This window comes from Leptosomus discolor, chromosome 4, assembly GCF_034619465.1.
Source record: "Leptosomus discolor isolate bLepDis1 chromosome 4, bLepDis1.hap2, whole genome shotgun sequence".
Lineage (NCBI taxonomy): Eukaryota > Metazoa > Chordata > Aves > Leptosomiformes > Leptosomidae > Leptosomus > Leptosomus discolor.
In genome coordinates, this window is record NC_141394.1 from 73,186,877 (window position 1) to 73,214,711 (window position 27,835).

Here is a 27,835-nt window from a genome sequence, read left to right on the forward strand (position 1 = left end):
CCTACTCAAGGCTTAGCAGGTAAAGCCGGGCCTAGGAAATTTCAGAGGGAGGGAAGGGGTGGCAGGAAAATGCCAGACCGATGAAATTCTTCCTGGCGAATCTCTGTCTGTGCGTTAGGGCAGGGCCAGCTTTGCTGCTGATCCCTTCCTGAGAGGCGCAGCATCAAACCCCGGCCCTGCCGACGGAGGTCTAAGGCAGGAGCGATGAGACACGGTCCTGAGGGGATGGCTGGGGAGGGCCAAGGCAGAACCGAGCGAGCGTCAGGGACAAGAGTGTCCTGAGAAACAACTTCCCTAAACTGAAAATTCTCCCCCTCTCTTTAAACATGTCTCACAGAAGTCAAATGGCATGGTAGAGGTGAAGTCTTTTGTTTTTGCTGACGGGATGCCAGGGCCTATAAAATGTTTGGTGGTTTCCTGTCTAGCGGAAAATATGGAGAGGTTTGAACAACAAAACTGGTGGAGCACAAAGCGAGAAACATGTAGTACCTTGGGATATTGCGTAAGGGAAATTGCAACCACGTAGCCAAAAGAGGAGCTGAATGAAAGGTCAGTGCTAGCACTAGTAGGTTCAAGCTGCGTGCTAGCCAAAATGGCTGTGAGGGTAAGGTGTAAAGGATGTTACGCTGTCTAAATAACCCTGGAATAAAGTTCAGCTTCATCATATAATTCAGTAGATGAATAAACAAATCATGAGGAAAACCAGGATAGAATCTGCCACGATGAACCCATCTCTCAACGGTTGGCTGGATAGACCTAGGGCCAGGGAGGGTTTGTCTAAAGGAACAGTTGTTTTGGTTCCAGAAGCTCTTATATCATTTGAGTAAACAAATAATGTTAAATATTTGTAGAGGTGATGACTTTCCATTTTAAATAAAGGGATTCCAAACATAACAAAACTGCTCTATTCACTAGCCGATTTAAGAGCATTACGTCAAGAGTTTAATAAATGGATTGCAGGTGGCCCCCTTCCATGTTTACCTCATGGCATTTGAACTTTAATAATGTTTCAGTGCTAGTAAACTGAATCCACAGGTAAAGAAATGTCACAATAGTATTTATTGCTGAGCACACTGAAGTGTTATGATCTTCCATTAGTGCAATATGTTGTTATATGCACAAGTGCCTTGTGTATGTAATATGGTGTGTCTTGTCTGGAATAGAATGTGTATTAAGAATTGTTTAGTGTTTTCAGTTCTAACTCATCAAAGTCAATGGATATTTTGGTATTGATTTGACTTTGGATTAAATTCTCTTTCCTTTTTTACTCTTCTAGTGCAAGAAACGTTCAGGGATTTTTGCAGTAGAAGGGACTGCAAATTTGATTGTTTTGTGACTGAGATACACTGTACCATTTTGCAGATCTGAAGTTTGCATTCTTCTGATTTGTGTATTACTCCTTGATTTTGGTATCTGTTGAAAGGGAGTTTTTTTCAGGATATGGACTGACTTCTTTCGTTGTTAAATACTGAACGGGATATGACCTGCATCTTTATTTAGGTCTTTAAGACATTTTTTGAGTATTAGCAAAGAAAGTTGATAGTTTTGATATTTCTGGCAAACTAAAACGCTGCCTTAACCATTTGATGCCCCAACTCATATAACCCATCAGTGGCTGTCATCCAGAGAAAGAAAAAGAAATTTCAAGTTTCAAGCTTTTGTTGTGTTGTTTCTTGAGTTGCTGTTGCCCTCCAGGATTTATCTTGAAGACAGCATTCCTGCAGTAGTTAGGAAGTCTACCTTTTTTTTTTTTAAAAAAAGATTGTTATTGCTTTAGACATTTCTAGTATACACGGAAGGCATGAATAATCTTGAAGGCATAAATAACCTATTAATTACTTGAATGTGGATATTCAAAACAAGAATGCCCTTTCTTACCTATTTTACTGTAATGCTGATTTGAAAATATTTGGGAAAGTTGTATTAGCATTGCTCACATGTTAACAAACTTTAAATGCTTGTTAGTTCTGTGTGGTATTTGGGATGCTCCTGTAGTAGAGTTATCTTATTGGCCTTGTAGCCTGTTCTTGATGCGATCAAATTTGATGCTGAGCTAATAACCGGGACTAGAAAGTTGAGGTTCCTGTTCCCTTGAAAACCAAGTAGCTTAATGTGGCCATAGCTTATATTTCTTTTTGGGAAAGTGAGAATGAATCAGCAAGATACTCTTATGAAAGGCCTGCGCAATGCTTCCTGGTGACTGGATATATATGTAATTTTTAGAAGAGCACCTGGGAACATGGCCCTGCAAGAGCGAGAAGTCAGCAGCAGCTCCATCAATGATAAGCAAGAGCAGAACTGTAGTCGTATTATTACAATTGTCTTCCTGGCGCTCTTCATCGACTTGTTGGGATTCGCTCTCATCTTGCCACTGTTTCCTTCCATCCTTGATTATTACAGCCAGACTGAGGTAAGTAACAGAGAAAGTCAGCCTGCTGAAAATTTTAGGTGTAATATCTTTAGGGAAGAATGGAAAAAAAAAAACCAACCCTTGCCTTGGGGCAAACCAAACAGCTGTACGCAGAACAGTCATATCCAGCACGTTTAAATGGTGCACGGACTGAATTTGTTCATGAACCTGCATGAGACACTATCTCATAGCCCGTTTCCTACCTGACTCCAACTGCAGCTGTAGGCTTTGTCTTTCTTATAACCCTACCTAACCATGAGCTCCGATCTCCAGGATCTTCCCACACTCCCACTGTATTCCTATAGCCAAGATCTTCACCTTCTTTTCAGAGCCCCTTCACCTTCTTTTCAAGTCGACCTCCTCTTTTCAGTAACCATTCTTTTTCACACCACCTCTTTCTGGACCTACAAGCCCCTGGTTCTCTCCATCTAAATAGTGTATGTGCAGAGGGAAAGAGTGTGTTTCATGTTGGTTTATTAATTGAAGGATTCAGGACATGTCACTTTTGTTTAGTTCAATTTTTAGCAAGTAGCAGACCTGATGATTTAAAAAAGTTCAAATTCAGACATTCCTGCACCCAAACACATACACCCTGTTGTCTGCTCCATGTTAGCATTCACAATGTAAGCTATTTTTAGCCTGTGACAACTGATCAGTGAGAAAAGTTTCGCTGGGGGGTGGAGAAGGGAAGGCGTTGTCTAATGCTGTCTCTAGTTCATTAAGCTCTGATGCTGTAGAGAAACTATCTTCCTGCTTCTATTTCCCATCTATCTGTTTTGCAGGATGGATTCTATTTGTCATTGCAACGTGGCGTGGACTGGTTTGCAGTGATTGTTGGGATGCCTTCAGAGCGGAAATACAACAGTGTCTTGTTTGGAGGTATGGAAAGTAAACAAACAAACAGACCAAAAGAAAAAAAAAAGAAGTGCTGTTTTCAAAAAGTTATTTGTGGTGTTGATGTCAGGAATGATGAGGAAAATACAAGAAGTGCAAAAAGCATACTTGTCTGTTACAAGATTTAAATAACACCGAAAATGTCTTTTACAGTAGGTTGTAAATGGTTTTCTTTTCATCACACTGATGGCAATGAAGAGCTGGACTTCCCCAACTCTGTCATTTGGAGACACGTAGACAGGCAGGAGGAGTGGGCCAACAGGAACCTTATGAAATTCAGTAAGGACAAATGAGAAGTCCTGCCCTTGGGAAGGAGTAGTCCCTTGCAACGATACAGACTGGTCACTGACTGGTGGGGAGCAGCTCTGCTGTAAAGGCCCTGGGGGTCCTGGGGAGCAGCCAGCTGAGCACGAGCCAGCTCTGGCAGCAAAGGTCCCATTCACTCCTGGGCTGTATGAACAGAAGCAGAGCCAGTAGAGGGAAGCATTTGTCCCCCTCAGCACTTGTTAGACCACATCTAGAGCATTGCGTCCAGTTTTGGCCCCCGAGTACAAGAAGGGCATCTGTAAACTGCAACGAGTTCAGCAGAGGGACAGGAAGACAGAGTCTGGGGAGCCTGGGCTTATTCAGCCTGGAGCGGTTAGCACCCTTCCAGTACCTACAGGGTGGCTATCGAGAACACAGCAAGGCATTTCACTGTGGTGCGTGGTGGGAGGAGGAGAGGCAGCGGGTGTAAGTGCAAGCAAGGGAGGTTCAGCCTGGGAATAAAGAGCAGCTTTTTCGTGGTCAGGCTGGCCAGTGGGACAGGTTGCCCAGCGAGGTTTTGTAGTCTCCATCCTCAGAGGCTGTCAAACCCTGACTGGATGAAACCCTGAACAATCAGGTCTGACCTCATAGCTGACCCTGTGAGCAGGCGGTTGGAGTAGGTGACCTCCAGAGGTCCTTTTTAACCTGAATTATCCTATGATCTTGCCCAATTTGTTCTGCAGATTGGTACAGAAATACAGGCCTGCTGTTCCTCATTGTCAGACTGCCAGCTGAGGGTCAGGAGCCTGCTGTGCTGGACCCTGCACAGTCACAGAAATTACTCTCCCTTAATAATTGATCTGCACGTGACTGGAGATCAATCAGTAGGAAACACAGGGATTAGAAGGTTGCGAGTTCAAGGCTCACTTCCCTGCTGGGCAGCTGTAGTGCAGCATTGCTTCTAAATCTCATTAGACCTATTAAAAGCAGGAGAGCTGTTGAGTTGCAGGGTCCAGAAGCATTTGCTGTCACTAGGACGCTCTGGTGTGGGTGAGCTCCACCAGGGGTAGTGCAGGAAATGCAGCAGCATATCTGTCATGTTGCACACCAGGGGCTCTATTGGCTTCTTGAGATCTAGAGGGTTGTGAGGAAACTGGGATTTCAGAGTATGAAGACCTGTGGATATCTGGGTTAATTTCAACTAGAAATGTCTAGACCCTCTCCTTTTAGTGAGCTGAGGCCTCCCTCAAGATAAGAAAAAGGCTTTTAAACTAAAAAAAAAAAGTGCAAAACTATTAGAGTATAGGTGTGAATGTATCGTTACTATTTAAAGTAGGTTTTTTTGGGTTTAACAGATGTTAGAAAGTTTATAAACAGTTTTCCTCTTTCCCACAGTGTCTTTGCAGGCATGTTGTTTCTGGGCTCATTTTCAGTCAGATTACTGGCTTTGAATGTTAGGAAACAGTTTTCTTTAATCCCTCAGAAACTGCTTTCTGTCTCCTCTGAGGCCTGACTTCATGCCTCCTCCTCGTTCCTTCTCTGTATCTCAGACACTGTTTAAACAAGGGTCTGGGAGCTCACAATCACATTGAACTTGTTGCCTTTCCTTTTACCTGCTGTGTCCTGTGCTCTTGGGACTGCTGTATCCCTTGACTTGGCTCAGTTGCTTTCAAGGAGAAGGTGAAATCTCCCTCTTGCTTCCAGAGGAGTCCAACTGACTGTTTTGCCCTTTGAAGAAAACATAGCATCTGACTGGGAACATGCAAATAAAATAGACATAACCAGGTGGATAGACGATGGCAGTGCAGTGGATGTGGTTTATCTTGATTTCAGTGAAGCATTTGACACCGTCTCCCATAGCATCATCACAGCTAAACTGAGGAAGTGTGGTCTGGATGATCAGGTAGTGAGGTGGATTATGAATTGGTTGAAGGAAAGAAGTCAGAGAGTTGTGGTCAATGGGACAGAGTCTAGTTGGAGGCCTGTATCTAGTGGAGTTGGTACTGGGACCAGTACTATTCAATATATTCATCAATGACCTGGATGAGGGAACAGAGGTCACTGTCAGCAAGTTTGCCGATGACACAAAACTGGGAGGAGTGGCTGACACACCAGAAGGCTGTGCTGCCATTCAGAGAGACCTGGACAGGCTGGAGAGCTGGGCGGGGAGAAATTTAATGAAATACAACAAGGGCAAGTGAGGAGTCTTGCATCTGGGAAAGAACAGCCCCATGGACCAGTATAGGCTGGGGACTGAGCTGTTAGAGAGTAGCGTAGGGGACAGGGACCTGGGGGTCCTGGTGGGCAGCAGGATGACCAGGAGCCAGCAACGTGCTCTCATGGCCAAGAAGGCCAAGGGCATCCTGGGGTGTATTAGAAGGGGTGTGGTCAGAAGGTCGAGAGAGGTTCTCCTCCCCCTCTACTCTGCCCTGGTGAGACAGCATCTGGAATGTTGTGTCCAGTTCTGGGCCCCTCAGTTCAAGAAGGACAGGGAACTGCTTGAAAGAGTCCAGTGCAGAGCCACAGAGATGGTGAATGGGGTGGAACATCCCCCTTCTGATGAAAGGCTGAGGAAGCTGGATCTCTTGAGCTTGGAGAAGAGGAGACTGAGGGGTGACCTCATCAATGTTTATAAATACGTAAAGGGTGAGTGTCAGGAGGATGGAGCCGGGCTCTTCTCGGTGATGGCCAATGACAGGACAAGGGGCAACGGGTGCAAGCTGGAGCACAGGAGGTTCCACATTAACATAAGGAAAAACTTTTTCACTGTGAGGGTGACAGAGCACTGGAACAGTCTGCCCAGGGACGCTGTGGAGTCTCCTTCTCTGGAGACATTCAAAACCCACCTGGATGTGTTCCTGTGTGACCTGCTCTAGGTGGTCCTGCTCTGGCAGGGGGGTTGGACTAGATGATCTTTCGAGGTCCCTTCCAACCCCTAACGTTCTGTGATTCTGTGAGACACTGTTTGTCTCAGAAAGGAAGCTGGTATCCCGTGCTGTTTTCTCTCTAGGAGAAAAGTATTGAGAGAAAAGTATTCAGAAGCAGTGTTGAGTAGTGATGGGAGTGTTCACTAACTGACTGGTGGCCACAGGCAGTGAGGGTGCAGACAAGGTGGCTGAATTAACCTGGTATCTGTCACGTTTGACTCCATCTCTTCTGCTGGCTTTGATGTCATCTTTTCTTGATGAGCCACCTAATTGGCTAAATCAGCAGAAAACTTTTTTTTTCTTCTCTTTTTTTTTTTCCCAGATTAGTTTTCTGCCAGATTGAGTTGAATTGGCTCACTGGAGAGTTGACCAAGGCTGCAGAAGCAGGGGAAGATGGACAAGCTATCTTGGTTGTAGTCTGCTCCTATCTCAGTCCATCTTGTCTGATTGCACCTTAACTGGTTATAGTGGGAAGGTTTGTTATACTTGTGATGTTAAGCAGAAGCCACTGCAGTCTTCCTGCAGTGAGGGCCATAGGACTGGAAAGATACTTGCAAGGACATCTTGTTGCTTCTCCCAGTGCAGGATATGTTCTGGTCGCTTTCATCTTTGCTTAGACTGAGACCTCTTCAGGGCAGAAACCTTCCCTGCCATTGTCAAGGCCCTGGGGGCACAAGTACCTAGTTGTAGTGACTAGCCTTCATCCACATGCTTTCTGCCCAGTGATTCAGGAGCTGTACTTCAGCTCAGGCCTGGCCCTTGCCTGAGTTATATTGTAAGTATACCCTTGCTCCAGGGCGGTCTCTGGTCCAGTCTCTTGGGTGGACCTTGGACCTATGTTGCAGGTGTCTTATCTCCTGAATGGACCCACATCGTAGTCCTGTCTCCACTCCTTTCTCTGACTGTGTCTCCTGCTGGTCTTGACTGGACTCCCTGGATGCACCTGATGTATAACCCTTGCCTTGTCTGGGACTCTCCATGGACCCCGATAGCGACACCCTGCTCTGCCCAACCCATCCGGATTGTGCAGGACTGCACCCTGGTTGGTGTGGGCACTGCCAGTGCTGGGGTCATGCTCAGCTCTTGGCTATTTCCCCCGTGTGGAACAGCCCTGTTCTTGCTGCTCCCTGGCTGTGAAGTGTTTCACATGTCTGTGTGTTTTTACAGCGGTAGAAATACAAGGAAGAAAACTTGTCTTTCATTAACATGAACTGCCTGTGTACCAATCTGTAAGATTTTTTTTACACAGTTTTTTGAACTATCACAAGCAGCTGTTCTCCCCAAGGTGTTCAGTATCAATATTCTGCCTCCCTCAAAGCTGATGGGAGCAGAACTTCTCATCTCTCCTGTGCCTTTTAAAGCTGATAGCTGAATGATCTGAGACATATAACCCAGTTTTTCCTTTACAGAAAAGTTGTGACAGCAAGACATCTTTTTGCCTGCTTGTTGAGAGTATAGTGCAAATTAATAAGTGTGTGAAGTTAGAAATGGCAGGAGAAAAGAGGAATTAAAGATCACAGGAGCTGGAGGCAGATTTCAAAAGATTCTTGGAGTCTGTTGAAATCACTCCTGCCTCTTAGGGTGCCTCGCTAACAGCACTGCTTATGTCCTTTTTTCCATGATAAGAAGGAAAGAAAAGCTAATTAAGTGTGACAGAAGAAGGTTCAAACACTCAAAAAAATCGTAAAAGAACTGTGGCTATTAGAGACTGCTTTAAGAACAGAAAATGTATGTAGTCAGCTAGGGAAGCATTGGAGAATCAGCATTCCATTATAACCGGTGAGTTTCAAACCCCTTCTCACCAGTGAAGTAACCAGTGAATCATCCAGTTTATTCCTGTTACTCTGGTTTGTCTGTGTAGCTGGTCTGTCTGTATTTGCCACCTCAGTTAAACAACAATGCAAGATCAGTGTTTGAGGGTGGCTTAGCTTCAGAAATAAAGCTGTTCTTCATAGCTGTTGTTTTACATGTAATTGCATGCTTTTAGGGGACAGAATGGAGCGATAGATCTGGAACAGGTTGGCTGTCTTTGTATTTAAGGTGAAGGCAGCAAGCCTAACAATACATGTGTTTCTCTTTTTTTTTAGGTCTGATTGGCTCAATCTTTTCCATCCTACAATTTTTCTCCTCTCCCCTTACTGGTGCTGTGTCGGACTGCTTGGGCAGAAGGCCTGTCATCTTGCTGACAGTGGTATGTGTCTCATACTGATGTTAGTCGTGCTGTCTCAATGCGCAGCTGAAGGCACTATGGTCCTCTGGTTAGCATAGAGGGTTGGGAGCTTGAACACTCTAGGTCTGTCGGTTATTGACTGCTTCTTGCCGAGTCGCTCGGCCGCGCTTCCAAACGCAAGTGCTTAAGCTGAGCTTCCCAGATCCAGAATTGTACATAGACGGCACCACAATACCTGTCTGTTTCTGGGATTTTCCAAAATCCCTTTCCCCTGTGTACAGGAGTATGACTGCAGATGCTCTGTTTACAAGTGTTAGACTTAATCTCGGTACATTTTAGCTCCCCAAGTGACTAATGAGGGCTGATCACTTCATGACCTATTTCACAGAGCCTGGGGATTGTGGGTTAGGAAGTGCTATATAGCAGTGTAAGATGTATTTCCTACAAACATGAACGTTCTCCAAAATGTTTTGCTGGTATGGGGTTCTAATTACAAAAGAAATGCAGAGCCAGTGTGTACGTACGTGGTTGAACTTGGCAGCAGCTGACATACAAATCTCCCTATCCTGTAGGCTTGTGGAGAGTGAATTAAATAAACACATGTGCTTGTTACTGGTTATGAAATTTAAGGGATAGAACTGTGAATTCTTCTTATTTTGAAACTGGAATTCTCTTGAAGTTGGAAACAAGTGGATTGGGATGTACAGAAGTGGTTTTGTGCCCAGGACTGATTTAGCTCCCTCTGAACTTTGTTTGCTCTTCTAATTTTATTAGTAGTCTCATATATATAATGAAGTTTGTATAGATTTGTTTCTACTTCTTTTATATCACTGTCCAGGGCATAGTGCAGTACCAGTATGTTCAGTAATTTCTGTTACATGGCTTTTGGAGCAGCTGTTGAAAACAAACGAACAAAAAATGTAAATGTTTAGCTGGGAAATATGCAGAAAAGATATCAGCTTTGTCGTGCTTTATAAAGAACCCTTTCTTGCTTCTGCAGATTGGTTTGATAGCATCATACGCACTGTGGGCTGCCTCTAGGACTTTTGGCGTTTTTCTTCTCTCCAGGATCATAGGTGGAATAAGCAAAGGGAACGTCAGCCTCTCCACAGCTGTAATTGCTGACTTGCACTCTCCAAAAGCACGGAGCAAGGGCATGGTGAGTTACACGTGGGGTATGCTGCGTAACTTTTCATTGATTTCAAGTGCTCAGAATGTCTTCCTCAGGTGTGTATTCATTGACCAAATGAAAACATGACTTTATGTACTACTTCGCTTCTGAAAAGGTGCCAGATCATTTTGCTGGTGAGCTCTCGGACTTTGCTTGTCAGTGACTTTTACCTACAAGTGAAACACAGGTGCCCTAGAGGTGGAAAAACTACCTGTGGAAGTGTTATAACTGGTACTGCTGCCGATAACTTAATCCTCATTATAACAGCTGAGAAACTGAAAAGTCTTATGGCCCAGTGTTGGTAGGTGGAAGCCAGTCATAGGACAACCTGTTTTTCTCACCTTCCGAAACTGTGGAAGCACTGCAGCCCTGCACAGCACAGTGTGCCGCCTGATGCCTTGGTGCTGCACTAGCTTTAGGATCTGAGGTCAGCGGGTAAAGGATGTGGCATTTGGCAGACTGAGCAGCAAGTAGTATGAACAGCTGCCCTGTCCTCGTCCAGAAGGCAGCGGCCCAGATGGAAACACCCTGCAGGCTGATCTTTGTCTGTGGATTACCAGTTAGATCTGCTATTTTATAAAAACCTTGGGGGCCCAAACTTCACTTAACAGATTGGTATAAGCCACTGTGCGGGACAGCTGCTTCCTGGGAGGGGAAAGCTTTAGATTTCACAGTGATAGCTAATGAATTTTCCAGGCAATTGATTAAAGTCCCGGTGTTTTTTGTTATGTTTTTATTGATGGAGAGGAATAGCCATACAGGACTAGTAGTAGTAAATAAAATGGGTCAGGGCCTATTTTTAGAGATCGAGAACAAGTCACCTAGACCTACAGCATGGCTCACACCCATGTGACTTATACTCTCTTCTTTTCCCAAGCAGAGTAGGCATGTTCATTCTGCTTTCTGGGAAGAGAATAGCCTCTGACTGATGCTATTCCCAAACTGTGATGGGTCACTGCCTGGGAGAGTGCTGGCTGGGCAGGTTGTAACAGCACTGGAGACTGTGAGGTGACACCTGAGTGTGCCCTGGCCTTGTTTAGTTTAGTACTATAGATACGGTTAAATAGAGTCAGGAGAGCAGGAGGATCGTGTCCTGGGATGACACGTGTTGGGGTCCTGCATATGCAAGTATATGTCTTTGGACGTCTCTTAAAGAAAACGAGCCGGATCCTGCACTGCTGTGTTAAGCAATCTCACTGAGCTGATGACTCAAGTCAGTGCCCTTTAAAGCTCCCATCCAGTGTGTACAGACTCTACCTCTTTTCCTATGTGCTGGTTTCATAGTGAGTTAATAAATCCTCTTTAGTACCTGCACTGAATTCAGGTTGTTCTGGGAAGCCGTTCAGCCTGTTTGCTCTAGGAGACATAAATTCCTAAATGCAGAAATTGCCAAGGCATTTTAGAAGCTGTAGACATCATTTTGAATTCCTACCGTGGTGCAGTCCTCCCTTCTCCAGTTTTACACTACAAAAACTTATTCTATGACTGAAGGATCTGCTGGCTGAGCAGTCCCTGAGGTGAGAATCATTATTTCCCTTCTCAGCTTCCTTTCACTCAGAACCACATTGCAGTTTATTCCTGTCACTTTCCTGACTGGACAGAAAATAAAATCTGTTATTTGGAAAGAAAAGGTTTTTCACTCTTAATGCTCTTTGCTGTGCACTTGCCACATCCTCAGGGTGGTTAGGTTCTGTATCTGGTTGCATTTCTTTAAGGCAAATGCCAGGAAATCGAAATTGTTTTAGAACTGAGCTACCTGAACAAACTGGTGTCTAAAACTACATGTCTGTATTCATTGTATCGCTGCAGGCAATGATTGGGGTTGCTTTCTCCCTTGGTTTTACCCTGGGTCCCATGATTGGAGCTTACCTAGCCATGGAGACAGAGAAAGGAGAAGTCTTCTATCTTCGTTCAGCGTTGTTAGCACTCACGTTTGCTGTGGCTGATTTAATTTTCATCTTCTTCCTACTTCCGGAGACACTTCCCAAAGAAAAACGGGTAAATGGACTATCAATCTGAAAATCTGTGTTTCTTGCAAAAATGGGATTTGAGAACTGTTGAAATACTGGAAACAATGAAGAGGAGCCTTAGCCAGTGTCTCAGGAATCCAGCTCATTCCTGGAACCAGGATTAAATGCTGTTATTCAAGCTGGTGTCAAAGTGGTTGCATGATGGTCCCATCTCCTAGCCCAGTGTAATATGAGAAATTCTTTATAGCTAACGTGACTGCTTAATTGGTGGTTTTGGTGTGCTATGTTTGAATTTCTCAAAACCTAATGAGAACATTGGGGGAGACAGTGAATTTTAAACTGTGATCACCATGACTCCCTGGGGAGAAATTTCAGCTAATCATAAAAGGGAATGTATCAGAGGCTGGATTTTCTTTCATTTAGCCAGTATATGTTAGAAATTTTCTGAACTATTATCTTGTCTTTGCTTGATAGTTTTGAACTCTAAAACAGCAAATGACTCTCATCTCTGAGCTGTGATGTCTTCCACAGATACACATGCTAAAATTCAGTGACTGTTTGGATTTGTGGGGCTGAACATTTATTAATGTTATGGTTTAATACTGCGTGATCAGATGCTGACCAGGATGCAGCTGATGAAAAGCCTCTTGGAACAGCCTCCTTTGTAGCGTGGAGGAGGCTGGATTCAGCCCTAGGTGTCTGGGTGAAACACTCGATTTGAGGCTTTCAGCTGGGTTGAATCTTTCCTGTCATTCCTTGTTTCTATGCATCACTCGGCTGTTGAAGTGTGCTTGGTCCCTGGATAGACAGTTTGACCCTGAGAATTGTTAGGAAACGTGTGTCTGCAGTGCTCCTGCCAGGGCAAAACTTTAGACCTTCCCTCAGTGTTTCCCACCAGGTTGTGTCCCATGTGAAATGGGTTGCTCACGTTATCTTCCCACTACAGCTATTCTGTTTTCTTGTTTGGTTTTGTTTTAACAGCTCTTCAATATCTCATCTGTTCCCCTTTCCTGTTTGGCTGTTTCTGAACATTACCAGTAAAATCCTGTTCTTGGTTAGAGCTGCACACTCTGGGATGGTGGCAACATGTTGGCGTAGGGAAGTGCTGCAGAGCAAATCTGTGTTCTGTAAACACTTCCACCTTTGCTGTAGAGGGAGAAATGGCTCCAGCACCTTTTAGGACTGTATGATGACTGAATACCTCCCTCCCCCTTTTATTATCCTCTTGAGAGTTCTTCTGAGAAGCTAGTCTGTGTTAGCCAACATGACTGAATTTTGCTAAGAAGATGAGTGCTCTGTCCCTGCTTTTTGGGGCTCTGTCTCTGTGCAACAGTGGGTGTTGTGTGAGGCGGATTAATAGGTGCCTCTCGGGGTCAAGTCCCAGTCATGCAAAGTACGCAGGGGGGTTGGTTGCTGATGAGAGTGGTTTGTCTGGCCTCAGAGCTTCTTGTGATCGGTATCAGTGTTAGTGCTTTTGTGCTGACTCCTTGCAGCTTGCATCTGGGCAGTGGCCTCATGCAATTTGCGTGTTGTGGAGTATTTGTAGTTTCACTTATTAGACTGCTTTGCTCTTTTCTTGGGTAATTCCTGCCACTTTCTGAGTGGGAGAGCAGCAGTTTTCTTGGCCCATGGGTGACAGAGGAAAGGCAGGTATGTTGGCTGGGCTGAGCTGGAGCAGGTGCTCCTGGAGTAGAGGAGTGGACACATTGGAAGGACAAAGCTGTAAAAAGAGGGGAAATGATAATGACAACAGAGAGGAGGATGTGCCAGTGGGGTCAGACATCTGTTTCCTTGAAATATGCTGTGTTCTCATGATATTTTTGTTTCTCTATCAGACCTCTTTTCACAGGAGAGTAGTATCTCACATCCATTCATGTTGGAATTAACTTGTAGAAAGGGGGAGGTGGAGGAGGGACAGGGGAAACAAGGATGGGTTTTCATCCAAAGAAACCAGCATTTTCACTATCCTTCTTCCCCTTTTTTCCGACTGTTTGTCAAGTTTATCAGGTGAAGAGTGGTCAGAGAACTGTACCTTTCACCTGCCAGAGACACTGGTCTTCTGTGAGGTGGCCAAAACAGCTCCTGCTGCGATCTGCTTGGGAGAAGGGAGGAATAGAAAGGTCTCTAGTGGCATCTGTCACGTTGAAGAGCTTTTGAGTTAATTTTTAGCTAAGCTAGTCATGGGAAGGCTGCCTAGCTGGAGGGGGGGGTCTTACACCTTTTTTTCTGGTGTTGAGCTAATCATGTAAAGACTGTGTGTAGGGAAAAACAAGGCTTTTGCTCCATGCATACTAAACAGTGTCTGAATTGAAGGGTAAGGCTGCAGCTTGGAAGGCCCAGGCTGCAGTCCTGGTTTGGACTGACTCTGTGCCTTCAAGACATGTTACTTAAGGAGATAATGGAGTCACCGTCCCTGGAGGTGTTCAAAAAATGTGTAGATGTGGCACTTCGGGACATGGTTTGGTGGGTGCGGTGGTGCTGGGTTGACGGGTGGACTTGATGATCTTAGAGGTCTTTTCCAACCTTAATGATTCTGTGATTAGTCTCTCTGCACTAAGGGAACACAAAGTGAACAAAGCTACTGTGAAAAACGTCTGCCATTCAAGGTGACTTTTGGGGTGATCATGAAGTAAAATTGAGCAATTTTGGAATAATAAATCATAAGCATAGAAATTAAATAGTTAGATGTTGCAGATTTTTAACATGTGAAGAATAAGCTCCATGCAGCTGGTGACGTTGACTGAAATTGGCAGTGTATACTTCCTTATTTGGGGGTGATGTCAGTTTTAGGACAATGTTTTCATTATCGATCAGTGGATGAAGTCACTTCTAGACCACTGCTTCTAGGGCAAAGATAGGAGAAATTCAAAGAAATTTGCATGCACACACATGCATATATTTTTAAAAATCTAATACATATATATATATATATATATATTTCATAAAACAGTTAAGATTTTAAACGTACACATATATAATATATATCCTGCGGACCAAGCTGAAATCAGCCTTGTAGTACCAAGCAGCTTGGCACCCTGTCTGACAGGGATAATAATTCAAAACAGGTACAAACTACAGGGTTTTTTATTACTGGCAAACACGCTTGAAGACAGTTGCTTGTTACGAGACTCTCTATGTTGTAGTACAAACACCAGCATGCCAACAAGTGCAGGAACTGAGGATTGCCACAAGCCAGCTCCAGGAAATCCTCTTACAGACCTTTTAAAAGCATGAGGAAACTTCTTCTTGGGAGCGTCTGTTTACTCTCTGCAATACACGCAGTGGAACTGGAAATATATGTCCTAGTTTGTTCGATGTGGATCAGCAGCTTTATGGCTTTATACAGAACCAGCCTGGTATATTGAACTGGTTGCTGTCGTGAAACTAAATGGGCTCTAGACCTCTGCTGTCGGATACTCAGAAGCTCTAACTATCAAAACAAGACAGGGGTCGTGTTAATACCATGTTGAAGGCTGATTTGTTTGCAGCTCTTTTAAATCCAGTCCATGCGAGTCCTCAGGTCATGCACCAAGATTAAGTTCCACTGGTAATTTGACCTTTAATCTCTGCCTTCAAGGAGGTAATAGCTCCCTCCCTCCCGCCCTATCTGGGAAGAGAAGGAAGCTCATCAGCTAAAGCCCAGGCAGTGCTTTGAAGATGTGAAATACTAAGTGAGATTATTCAGGATTCTTGAGTCTGTCTTATCTCTTCCTGTAACTGTTGTGTAAAGTGACAGTCTAAATGCCCCTACTTTAAAAGGAATTGTTTCCTTAAGAATGTAGACATCATTTCTTCTTTAGTATTTGCTTTATTTTTCTATACCTTAGAATAAAGCATAAATTAAAAAATTAAATTCTTTATAGATGAAAGAATAAGCATCCCCTAAGCACTTGTTGCTAAGAAGCAGGGAGGGTGCCACTAGGTGCATAATTCGGTTGACATGTACAGAGTACAAGGACCAGAAGTGCTACAAAATAATTGCTCTTTAAAAAGCCACACAATGTGGCTGGGCAGAATCGCTCTAGAAATCTCTCTAAAATCTCTCCAAAGAATCTGTCTAAAAACTATATTTTCCTTTTCTTCCCCAGGAGGTGTCACTGGCAGGCTAAAAGAACAACCAGTAGACGGTTGTTTTATGTGCTGCACATACTGTTCTCAGTCTTGTGGCACACAAGCAAATCCCCAGCTTCCCATGAGCTTGCAGGCAGATGCGCCATTGTTTTCATGTTATCATTCTCATGTTCATTGGACATGAGGGGTGATGCAAAAGGTGAACCAAATAGTGCCACCTTCAAGGCTGTGGAGAATGAAACCTTTTTTTTTTTTAAGAACCTGTAGAAGAATCTGTTTTCTGTCTTCGGTGAAAGCTGCTATCAGTGCTCTACCTTCTAGTTGTAGTGCTGGAGCCAATTCTGTGCTCAGAAAGTCTGGGCTGTTATTGGGGTCACTCAAACCCCAGTGCCAGTTGCCTTGCTTCATCTCAGATAATTTGTGTAGGTGTGGAAGCGCATGTAACTGTTACTGTCCAATTCCTTGCAGTAGTTCTTACGCCACGTTTTTAAATAAACCTCTTTCTCTGATCAGGTCTCTTCTGTGATGTCGGGATTTCAGGCAGCAGTTGACTTGCTCAGTCCTTTGGCTTTATTTCAGTTCTCTGCAGTCACCCGAGGAAAGCAATCTCCTTCACAGGAAAGTAAGTGTTACCTGGCTTTTAATATTAATATTGTATGTCTTTTTGTATGTGGTGGTGGTTTCTAAGTGAAAACTTCACTCAAACTATTTCAGAAGTTGCACTCTGTTCATTCATTTAAACCCCACCTTACTAACTTATGAACAGAGAATTGCAAGTTCCCTTGGACGCTGGTCCTGTTATTCCCAAAAGAAGTTTTTAGAGACTAGAGTTTTGAAGATTTCTGACTTGCTACTTGTTTTTTGTTCAGGCACTGGCTGCAGCATGGGGTAGGCTGCAGTAAGTGAAGTGATTTCAAAAGCTAGATCAAGGCATGAGTAAGGAAGATGTGAGTTTCCTTTTTCAAGCTGCAAACGAGGGAAACTTCAGGCTGGAATATAATTTCTCAGTTCAGGACTTGGAGATGTCAGAGTTGAGCTGGCCATTTCTCCGTATGAAATTATTTAAGCTGTAGAAAATAGTGTTTGCCAGGTACACTGACTTACCGTTCAGTCCTCCTTGCCGCTGCCCTGGGAATAGACTCATACTTGGCACTTTGGAGAAAACCTGTTAAACCCTGCATTGGCAGAAACATAAGTAAGGTAATCTATCACAGACCATTTGTAGCTTAGGAAAAGGGATGCTGTGCTTCAGCCAGTATCAGCCTGAAGGCAGCACCGAGATATCATCAGGTGGAATACGGGTATTGGTTAAAATAAATAAATAAAAGAAATTAAGAAATCCCTGTATAGGTGGGGGTGTGGGTGAGTGAGACCAGGGTGACCCAGAGAGCGATTAGTCTTTTTGGCTCTCCTCCCCTCCTAAGAAGGGAGGTAGCAGGCAGAAGTCATTTTGTGGCATGGCTTGCAGGGATATTTAAAATGAGCATCTGAGGTGAGAACTTTTCCCTGTACAGTTGATAAATGTTGCTCTACTGTTGTTGTTATATTCTCAAGCTATGCTTGAAAAACACCACTGTGTTTCTCTCCCCGCCCCTTGGTCTGTGTTTGTTTGTTTAGATCTTCAGAATCTCAAAATCTTGGGCCTGGCTTATTTCCTGTACCTCTTCCTGTTTTCCGGCTTGGAGTATACACTGAGTTTTCTCACTCACCAGAGATTCCAGTTCAGCAGGTACAGAAGACAAATGTTGTATATTTTGTCTAGGATATTTTCCAAAACCTTGATTTAAGGTCTGTTCATTTACTTTCAAGCGAGGCTTTATGAGGTTAGTAAAAACACTCAGAAAGCAACCCCTGTGTTCAGTGATACTTGGGCTTTGTGGGAAGAATTTATGAAAATATAGGCACACTGTTTATCATGAAAGGAAATAATCCACAACTTCTAATAACTAGAGAAAATCAATACACGATATTAAATTAAAGCTCCTGAAATCTGTATAGCTGGGTTAGTTGTATTGATATAATAAAACCTTTTCTCTTCTTGCCCAGAAGAGTTCTTCAGTATCAGGACAAAACTTGAAGCTCAAAAAAAGGATGGAGGGATAGCTATGTGATTGTATTTGCTCATCAGAGTTCTGCGTTGCACATGGTGCACAGTCATTACGCCATGGAGTTTGTTCTCCTTTAGTCAAGCACTAGAGAAGGAAGAGAACAGAACCCACTAACAGCCGCTCGGCTTGAAATACTTCTCCTGCCAGCTCATAGGAAGATTTCCAGCCAGGAACATGATCTTGCGGTTTGATACCTTATGTGTGTCCGTCCCTTTGAGGAATTCTCAGGGGTTTGTCTCCTCTTTCCCTGTCTGTCTTTCATTACAGTTTGTGGCTTAACTAACGTGTGTGCGTTAAGAAAAGGTTTTCTAGTGCGCTAGCTTCCTTCTGCACAGTCCTTTCAGGATAGCCACGTAATGAGATACACAACTGTGTGCCAGCAGTACAGGAGGTGTGACAAATGGGCCTGTTGGGGAGGTGAGAACTTTCAGTTGAGAATATCCACATAGTTTAGTAGAGAAGAGAGGTGAAAGGGAAATTTGAAGAAATATTTAAGGGTGGAGGGAGTGATGTTGCAAGGTTCCTGGTGCAATACACGATCACCTCTGTGCCAGTGCCCATGTTGTGCCTTGGTGACCTTCATCAGACTCTGCACGCGTGGTGGCAGCGGTTGTGAGAAAGCAAAACACTTGTTCCTTCGGAACGAACAACTCCTGTGCCGATGGCACAGACTTCCATGGCACAGCGTAATTAATCTGTTGGCTCTTACTGGGCCACCCTAAAAACAACTAAACTACATCATGGCAGTCCGGAGATGATCGCAGCATTCGCCAGCAGCCGTCCCATCTCTCTGTAAGGCCTCAGGGGTTTATCTTCTTGCTGTCAGCCTGCCATGGAGGCTAATGTCAGCATATGAAGAACTTTGCACTGCTCGTGTGAGCACCAAGAAGCATTTTCTCTCTCTTGTTCAGCCAAGGGTCTGCACTGGACCTGTGAATCCCGGGGTGGAATGCTCTGTGCGTGACTCCATAATCTCTGGTTTTGCCTCTCTTCTAGCATGCAGCAGGGCAAGATGTTTTTCTTTATTGGAATAACAATGGCTGCGATCCAGGGAGGCTATGCACGCCGAATCAAGCCAGGAAATGAAATCAGAGCTGTAAAAAGGGTAAAAAAAAGATTTCTTTTTTTCCCCCCCCCTCAAATTTGATATGTTAATTTTCAGTCTAAAGTGCAATGAAGGGTAGTTGGAGGCTCTAACCGTGCTCATCACATCAGAAGAAATTTCTGTCTCATTAATCCAGCTAAATGACTTCTCGAGACCCTCGTTGTTGGACACTTACCAGTCTAACTGAACTTTGGAACGCTAGAGCCGTTTCTTACATATCAGCTATGATACTACTGAAGCTTTGAGTACTTCATACGTAACTGCAGTAGGGAATGACAACAGTGTCTGTGCAAGCTGGGTAAAATGCTGAGAAGGTTACGCTTTGTTTCAGTGCTTTCTCTTGCAGTGGAGGCATCGAAGCTACTAAAGCTGCTTCAGAGCTGATCTCTGACTCTCTTTCTGCCAGAGTATTTTCAGGGACATCATCAGCCTGGCCATCTCTGTGCTTGACTCTGTGATTCACTGGTGGGCAGGGGGAAATAAATTCTCCCTCCAGTCATTGATTTGCGATTGTCAGTATTACACGTAACAACAGCACGTACCAGTGTTCAGACCGAAGTCTCACTGATGAATGTGTGCATTTGGTTTTGCCTCTTTCTTTGTAGAGATGATGGTGCTGCTGTGCTGGGATGACAGGGAACAGTTCTCTGCAGCTCATACAGCTGTGAGACAAGTTGATATCTCCTGTCATTTACATTTGTGGGTGGAAATACACAAAGTGTGTTTCGAGTGTTCCGGGACTTTGGTTGGCAGCTTGGTAGGAGGTATGCTTGGACTCTTAAAGCCTCCATCAATTTATTGTACATTATTTTGAGGCCAGTGTGATTTAAAAGACTACTAAACTGCACTACATTCCAGTGAATTGACTCAGCTTTTCTTAAATTTATTTCTGCTGGTGAAACCTTCTCCACCCTGCTCCCTGGCAGGCAAAAGCTAATGGCACGCTGCTGGTGTCACACAGGAACCAGTTCCCTGTGAAGGTGTTAGTGCCACTTTACCCTCTGCAGCAGCTTCCTCCGTGCCAGCCTGCTGTCACTGCACTGCACTTTATGCACACTGTGGTTTGCCCCACTCATTTTTATGCTCCTTCCTCGTCCCCACTCCGAGAAGCGTAGTTCCCCCGAAATCCTCACCTAGTTCCGTTGGTCTGGGCTGCTTCTTCTCATAAACACCCCTGTGCGCTGCGCAGAAGCCCGCTGGCCCCGGGGCACGCTTTCTGTGGATGGATGTGGCTCTTGTGGGAGTTCCCCTTTTGCTGAAGTTACTCTGGCAATTGTGAATCTGGCTCATAGGGCGAATGGGGCCTCTCAGCACAGCGATTACAGTAGCTCATTTGTAACTGAACCTTCAAAACGAGACATATGGGGGGAGCAAATACCCTTTTATGAAACACGCAGCAGATCTTCACTGATCTGTCTTTTCTGCGAAAGCTCTGTATGCAAGGGAGCCATCACTGGGGAACTGAAGTCCAGGCTCTTGGAGGAGATGAAGAATGGTTTTTTTCTATTTGGGTTTGAATGTCAAATGCTATTCTCCTCCCCATTTTTTTCTTCTTGGATTCAGAAGGATGGGTTCTGAAAGATAAGATAAAATCAGTCAGTAGTGCTGAGAAAAAGCAGAGGGGGTGTAGTCCTGTCGCACACAAGCTTTTTGATCTCTTGTGCCAGCTCAGGAGATGAAGAGTTAAAGCTAGATTGCTGTCCAGTTCAATGCAGAACAAGTGGGGGGGGGGGGGGGAATTTAAAAAATCACCAAAACCAGTAGATCGTGTGAGAGCAAGAACGCTGCAAAACCCACCTTTTCCTCAATTGTGGGAAATGGGTGATGGGATAATTCCAGCCTGTGCGACAGGTGACTCCAGCCTGTGTGTGTCCTGCAGCCAGGTGACAGCAAGAACAGAAAAGTCGGTTGTGCTGATGTGTGGCCACCCAGGTGAACCTGAAATGTCTACTTGGGAGGAAAGGGCTTTCTGCTTCAATTTAAATGTGGTCCCATCTCCCAGCAGAAGAGAAGTGGCAGGACACCTAGAGTTAGGCTTTAACAAGCAGGGCTGAAATGTAACCGGGTGACTCATTCGTTTTGCAGGCTATTATGTTGCTGATTCCAGCTTTCCTGTTAATTGGATGGGCTGCAAATGTGACCATGCTGAGCGCTGGGCTGCTGCTGTACTCCTTCGGTGAGCTACTCAAAAGGCACTGAGAGCCAAGCACAAGTCATTTTTCTTCATTCATTTATTCACCCCGTTAAAAAAGATGCATTTCTAATTTCAAACTATAAAAGTAACAGAAAGTTGACATTTCTGTTTGTAAAATAGGGAAGAAATAATGTCTGGGGTTTTTTTTCTGATGCACTGTGTATCACAGGAAGTTGCCATGGAAGCATCCCCAGTGCTCCTGTTGTCCTGTTGCGCTAGGGAGCTCTTCAGGGTGGTGTTTTTTTCCCCTCTTATCCAACCTAGAAACAAAATAGTCACTAAATAGCTCAGCTCAGGAAAAGAAGGGAGACAGCATGTCTCTGTATTTCTGTGGTGGCTGCATTATTTCTCAGGCAACAGGCTGAAGCACCCGGCATGTGCTGAAGGTGAAGGCCAGAGCGTCCGGGCTGAGTGAGAGCGAGGGTCACTCAGGGCTGCTCTGAACATGGCAGCGTGGGGCTGGGCTGCCTGGAGGCTGCTCTGCTCTTGCGCTGAGAGCTGCCTGGGGAGGGAGCAAAACTCTGCCTAGCGTTTCTGATGAGTGCAAATGGTTTTCAAAGGTGTTTCCATGTTCACATAAATAATATTCTGCCCATCTAAGCTGTTACTCAGGGAAACAATTACGAATGAAGTTGGATTCATCTGCTGCAGTGCCTGTCTGAAAAGAGATTTCAGATATTCCTAGCACTGCTGGGAATATCTGAAATAGTCGTATTGTTAAGAAGCTTCAAATATGACCAGTTACAAAGGTAGAAGACTTCTCTTTTGCATGATACAGCTTGATTTAAGAGTAAACTGTGTAAACCACAAAAATGCATCTCTATAGTAGCTTGCTTGGCCAGAGACAGCTGTGTGTTTGACAGGTTTCAAACTCTACCTCTTTTCTGCAGATTAACTTGCTTTTGAAAGGCCCCTGGGTGAGCAGGGGTGAGGAGGAGTGTTCATTTTGTCTGACTGTAAAAGTTAGGAGCCTCATCTTCCTAGGCTCCACACCGGGGCAGAGGACCCCAACTCTTCCCCAGTTAAGCCAGCTAGAAATGCCTCTGGCAGGGCCTCTTTCCCCCGCTCTGCCCCAGGAGGTAGGTAGGGCGCCTGCAGACTATCGTTCCTGCTCTCCAATTGTCCTTTCCTTCCCAGAAAGGACTCTGCTTTGTATGCTTAAAGCATTTCCTTCTTGGCAGAAAAGGCCCCTGTTTCAGCAAGCAGTGATTGCTGAACAGCGCTTGGCTTTTGCGTCCAAAAATTTTGTAACCTCCTCTTCTCGGACATGACCATCTTGCTTCCCCAGACAGCCTGCCGCTGCCTCTCTCATCCCTGAATACAGTAAAGCCATATGCATGGGGACAGCGCGGCTCTGCGTACAGCCCCCTCGTCGTCCGTTTGAAATACGGGCGATTCGCTTTCCCTGCTCCACCTGACAAGACCACAGCGCTTTGGAGAACTACCAGTCAGCTGCTCTGAGCTATCCCCCCCTTGCCTGGGGGCTCACAAAATGAGAGCCACTAATGTGAAACATCTGCTCGGAGCACTCGTGGCTCCAGGCTCTCCCTGCAGGTTGGCTTTGGGGCCTGTTTTCATTATGGAACTGGATTAAACCTGATGATTCATTGTTGGGACGGCGCCCTGGAGCTCAGCATAGTTCTCTGCAGCAGTAACGAGTTGGGGCCACATGTTTTTCACTATTGCTGTTGTAAGGGCTGTGAGCTCTCTGCTGTTCAGTGACAGGCTCTTCTGTGGATTTTTCCAGCTGCGGCCATTGTTATCCCGTGTCTGTCAGCAGTGGTGTCAGGCTACGGTGAGTGTCTTTCCTGCTTTGAGCGCACAACTGACCTTTCTCTAGACTTGACTCAAATACAGAACTGACCTCAAGTTTCGGGCTGCATCAACAGGAACTCTCATGGCGTAGGTCAGCCGCGGATCTCCGTGGTGGACCAGTGGCTCTGGCTGCTGCTTGGCTTCATGGCTTTATAAAAGGCCTCTTCTCACGGCCCCCCCCGCCCCCCCCAATGCATTAGCAAGGGAATACGAAGTGTTACAAACTGCTCCTCCACGTTGTACATACACATCCCTGAAGCAATAACCAACCACCCCTGTGGGCGTGGGGCTAAAGCCGCGCAAAGAAAGAGCCCTTCCCCGTCCCTCGTACGCTGCCCCTTTTCAGCGCAGCCACGACTGTCCTCACCCTCCCATCGCACCGTGCTTTGCTGGGGGCAGGCGAACCACCTGTGACACACTGGGGGCGCTACAGCCTTCAGCCCCTTCACTGAACATCCTTCACGGAAGGGAAGCTGAGTGGGGCTGTGGGGAGAGGAAGACAAGATCCTGACCCCGGGAAATTCAGAGATGTCCCACAAGGGAGCACAGGAGCACCCCAAACTGACCTGTACCCATTTCTGAAAACTGTCAGCACTCCATAACGGACAGTTTCTTAGAAAAGACCTTCTAAGGAACCTTCCAGAGCTGCCTGGGGTGGTGGCAGTGGTTGCTATGTAAAGCAGATGTAGCTGCGTTGCCATCTGTGGGTGACACAGCTCGTTCTTGAGCTTTGGTTCAGTTGGCTGCCAGCGCTACAGTGCTTGCCGAGGCGACAAAGTAAGGCTTTGCTCATTAGTGTCACTTTTCTGTTGCTCTTAACTTGCATCCATGCTGCTGTGTGTATTACTCACCTGCGCCTCCTCAGCAAACCTTGTGCATGATGTAGAGCTTTTCTTTCTGTTGGGGTTTTTCTTTGGGGGGGTGGGGAGAGCGCGCTACGAGTTGTCCACGGACAAGCACTCTTGACAAGCCCTGGTGCTTTTTCAGTGGAGCACTCATGGTTATCTTGGTGGAGGGGAAATCCGTGCAGCTGGGGCAGCGAGCGTGACATGAAAGGAGCGGGAGAGGCATGTGGGAAACGCCTCCGAAAGAGCAGGGCTCGAAGCGCTATGGCAGAGCCCTGCCCTGAGCGCCTTCCCTGCCCCGAGCCAAACCTCCACCCTGAGTAACAGCCCTCTGCTTGCACAGGCACAGCCAGCCAGAAGGGACGCGTCATGGGGATCCTGCGGAGCCTGGGCGCCCTGGCCAGAGCCCTGGGCCCCATCCTGTCAGCCACAGGTGAGTGCGGCCTCCTGCGCCCTCCCGGCCTTGCCAACACCCAGCCTCACGCTGGGCCCCCTTGGCCTGTGCTGGTCTGAAGGGGAGGTGCAGCCGTAACGTTGTCCTTGCAGATGTAGGTACCTACAGAGCTGCACCAGGGGCGGGACACGCTCCTTGCTAGCAGCAAGGAAAGCCTCGTGGATGAGTTCAAAAGGGTCATACAAGCAGAGTCAACCTCAACAGCAGGTACTCCCTGACTCTCTAAAAATTCCAGCAACAGCGTCAGCCTGTCCAAGCCCCCTGTGCAGCTCTGCGGGCTGAGGAGTACCACAGCGGGCCCAGCCCCGCTGCGCAGAGGGAGCTGCAGCCTGACCAGGAACCCTTGTCTTTGCTGGGCTTGTCCTTAGCCATTTTAGCAAGCGGCCCGGGCTGCTGCGGGGCCAGCCTGGCACTGGGTAAGCAGGAGTCAGTGAAATCTGGTTTCCTGTGCTAACTGGTTCCCTCCATCTCATGAAGCTGCATCCCAAGATGACACAAATTAAGCAGGGACAGCCCATCATGTGCAATGGAGACATTTTCAGCATTAAAAGGGTCTGTAACCTATAAAATGCTACACTCCACTGACCGCCCGGGGCTCAGGGAGTGGGCAGTGGCCCCGAGTAAGGCCAAACCTAGACTGTGCCTCAGGAGTAGAGGTACCCCGGTACAGGGTTCAGTTCCCCCAAGCCATTACAGGGTAAAGGGACAGAACAAGGGGAAGCAGCCGCGCAGCAAGTCCGAGCTTGAGCTTGGCCCTAACGTTCAGTTTGAGCACAGCCAGAACCCGTTTCCTGACGGCATCCAGAGCAACTGCCCCTCCGGCTCACCAAAGCACAGCCCTGCCCCCCAGCACAGCGGCCTTCTGAAAGGGCAGGCCAGGCTTTAGACCTTACCCCAAAACTGCTCCCCAGCTCAGCACCAGCCCTGCCCTGCCCGCCCACCTCGGCACCGGGTTTTTGGGTGTGTCACAAAGAACCGGGGGCAGCCGCTGGGGCACAGTTGCCTGGTCAAGCTGGAGGAGCGAATAGGAACGTCCCCACGGCCACAGTGCTGAGAATGGAAACATCCCACTTGAAATAACCACTTCCAAGATGCTGGTCCCTGGAAGGGAACCAGCACTGCTGTTGCCCACCTCCTCTGTCACCCATGTGCCAGGAGGGACGTGCAGGGAAGACCACAGCAGCGCTGCAATTTGCTGGCGCTACCAGTAAGGGTGGTTCACCCAGGCGCAGGGACACGCACGCTAACGAGTGAAATCTTGTTTCCCTTGCAGTTTACTGGCTGGTCGGGGCAGAGGTTTGCTTCACTCTCTGTGGAGCTTTGTTCCTCATCCCCTTCATTTTACTTGGCTCTATAAACCAGCAGACGAAGGAGGAGTAGGAATTAACCTCGGAACTATCGCCAGCTCCCACGGACCCGGACAAGATCGAACTCTCGGTACCCGACTGCTGATCAAATAGGAAGAGGAGGATTTTGAGCTTCTGGAAGGGGACACGTGGTGACCGTTTGCAGCAGCAACAACAGACTTCAGGTTTCTGACCGCCCTCCACAAGCAGTTATGTTTCAGACAGCTGCCCCGCCAGCGGGGCTGGTTTTGCAAACAGAAAAACCCACCACCCACCAAACCACGAGCAGGTGAGTACAGCACGAAGATCCTAAGCAGAGGCTGACGTGACAGCAACGCCGCACAGCACAGTCCCAGCCCACAAGTGCTGTCCCACGCTGCGCCGCGTGTACCCAGAGCTCTTCCTTGCGCCTCCCTCTCGCCGCCATCAGCACAAGCCAGAGCAAAGCCCCTGCCCCAAGCCCCCACGGAGTGGACTGGTTTGCCGGGTTTTGGCTGGCAGAGAACAACCCCACAGGGCGGCTCCCAGGGGGGTTTCTACACGATTGTCACGAGATCCCCGCAACCCCCCAGAGGACCCAGCACAAGCGGTACCAGCTGCCTTAAAACGCGAGGATCAAAACGAGAAGCGAGCAGCACACGAGAGGCTGCCTGTGCCCCGTGCTTCGGCACAGGGGGGGCTGTTTTTAATACACGAATTTTGAGAGATGTTTTATATTTCTAATACTGTGTGAGGGGTTTTGACCCAGCACTGTTCTTCTTGCATTACAAATAAACGGTTACACTGTACACTTGTCCAGTCCGTTCATTAGTGAGATGTTGCACCCACCTACAGCGAACTGGGCTGGCTGGCTCAGATCCCCACCCCAGGTGCCAAAAGCCTCCTGGCAGGAGCTGGCCCCCAGGGACCCCTGGGTGCAGGTCCCAGGCCCCAGGGGGGGTGGGGAAGGCCCCTCCACCAGCAGGTGCTGACCGCTGCTGCGCTGGGGCACTCCGGGAGGAGGCCACTTCGAGTCAAACACATTAAAGCAACCATTAATCAGCACATTAATCGTTGAAAGAAAGTGGAGCCAATTACATTAAACAGGTGACAGCCATAGATTAAAACTACAAGTTTGGAAAGCAGAGCAGCAAAAGACTTTTTTTTTTTTTTTTTTAAAGAGTTTTATTTGTGAGTAGAACTTAATGATACAAGAAAGAAAGAAAAATACAGGACTTTACTCTGCCCCGAAGTGTGTAACCATACCATACGTGACTACATTTCATATTGTAATACAAAGAATTAAAAGAACAAACTACAAAATTAGAAATTAAAGAGTCATTGCATATGTGGTCAAGATAAATGGAGGGACTCCATTGAAGAACTGAAACACAGAGCAATTAGTCATTTAGTTACGACCCTGCGATAACACACGACTTAGCGAAGTGCTGTACGCTTCCCGGCGTGCCGAGGGCGTACGAGGTTAAAGGACAAGCTGGAAGCCGTTCCCGCCATGCAGCCCCGCTGACCGCCCGCTCCGGGTCCCTCCTGCGCCGCCCTCACCCCCGCCCGTCCCGCCACACCAGTCACCACCTCCCAACCCCGCTGGTCTCCTTTCGGCTGCTGCCCCAAACCCGCCCGAGGCCAACCCGGCCGCCTTGGCCCAGAGCTGCCTCCGGCCGCCCAACCCGCCTCTCCGGCCGCTCGCTGCTGCACGAGCGCAAGGCACCGACGGCGACGCCTGCGCTGTCCCCACGGTACGTCCGCATCCCTTCTGCTGCACTTGCTGTCAGTCAGCGTGCTCCCCGCTCCCACCCACGCGGGTCGACGTCTGCTGCTGCTGCTGAGGGCAGACACGGCGGCCAACCCTCCGCGCCTGCGGCTGGGGGAACTGCAGACGGTTTCTGGAGCATTCCTGCAAGCTTCACCTACCTGATCTTAAACTAGTTACAGTTAGTGGTACGACAGAAGCATGGCAGCAACTGGAAAATAGTGAACTCAGTGGTGAAAGTGATTTTCTTTACCATGCTACATATCAAACAAACATTTATAGCAAACTGTGAAAATACGCCTTTAAGGTTACTTGGGACCGCTGTACTTTACTGCTGGCAACTAACAAACAAATTAAAG

The 27,835-nt window shown here is 46.7% G+C and overlaps 1 protein-coding gene across 1 annotated transcript; it reads left to right on the top strand.

The window, feature by feature from the left end:
* SLC75A1 (solute carrier family 75 member 1) lies at positions 1 to 25,987 on the top strand. The gene is made up of 13 exons (XM_086464378.1): positions 1 to 19; positions 2,224 to 2,410; positions 3,193 to 3,289; positions 8,565 to 8,668; positions 9,648 to 9,806; positions 11,628 to 11,816; positions 16,373 to 16,481; positions 17,477 to 17,588; positions 18,964 to 19,072; positions 21,158 to 21,248; positions 23,014 to 23,061; positions 24,270 to 24,359; positions 25,654 to 25,987. The coding sequence occupies exons 2-13, from the start codon at positions 2,240 to 2,242 to the stop codon at positions 25,758 to 25,760; spliced, it is 1,386 nt and encodes a 461-aa protein (XP_086320504.1). The 5' UTR covers positions 1 to 19; positions 2,224 to 2,239; the 3' UTR covers positions 25,761 to 25,987.
* Positions 25,988 to 27,835: the final 1,848 nt, after the last annotated feature.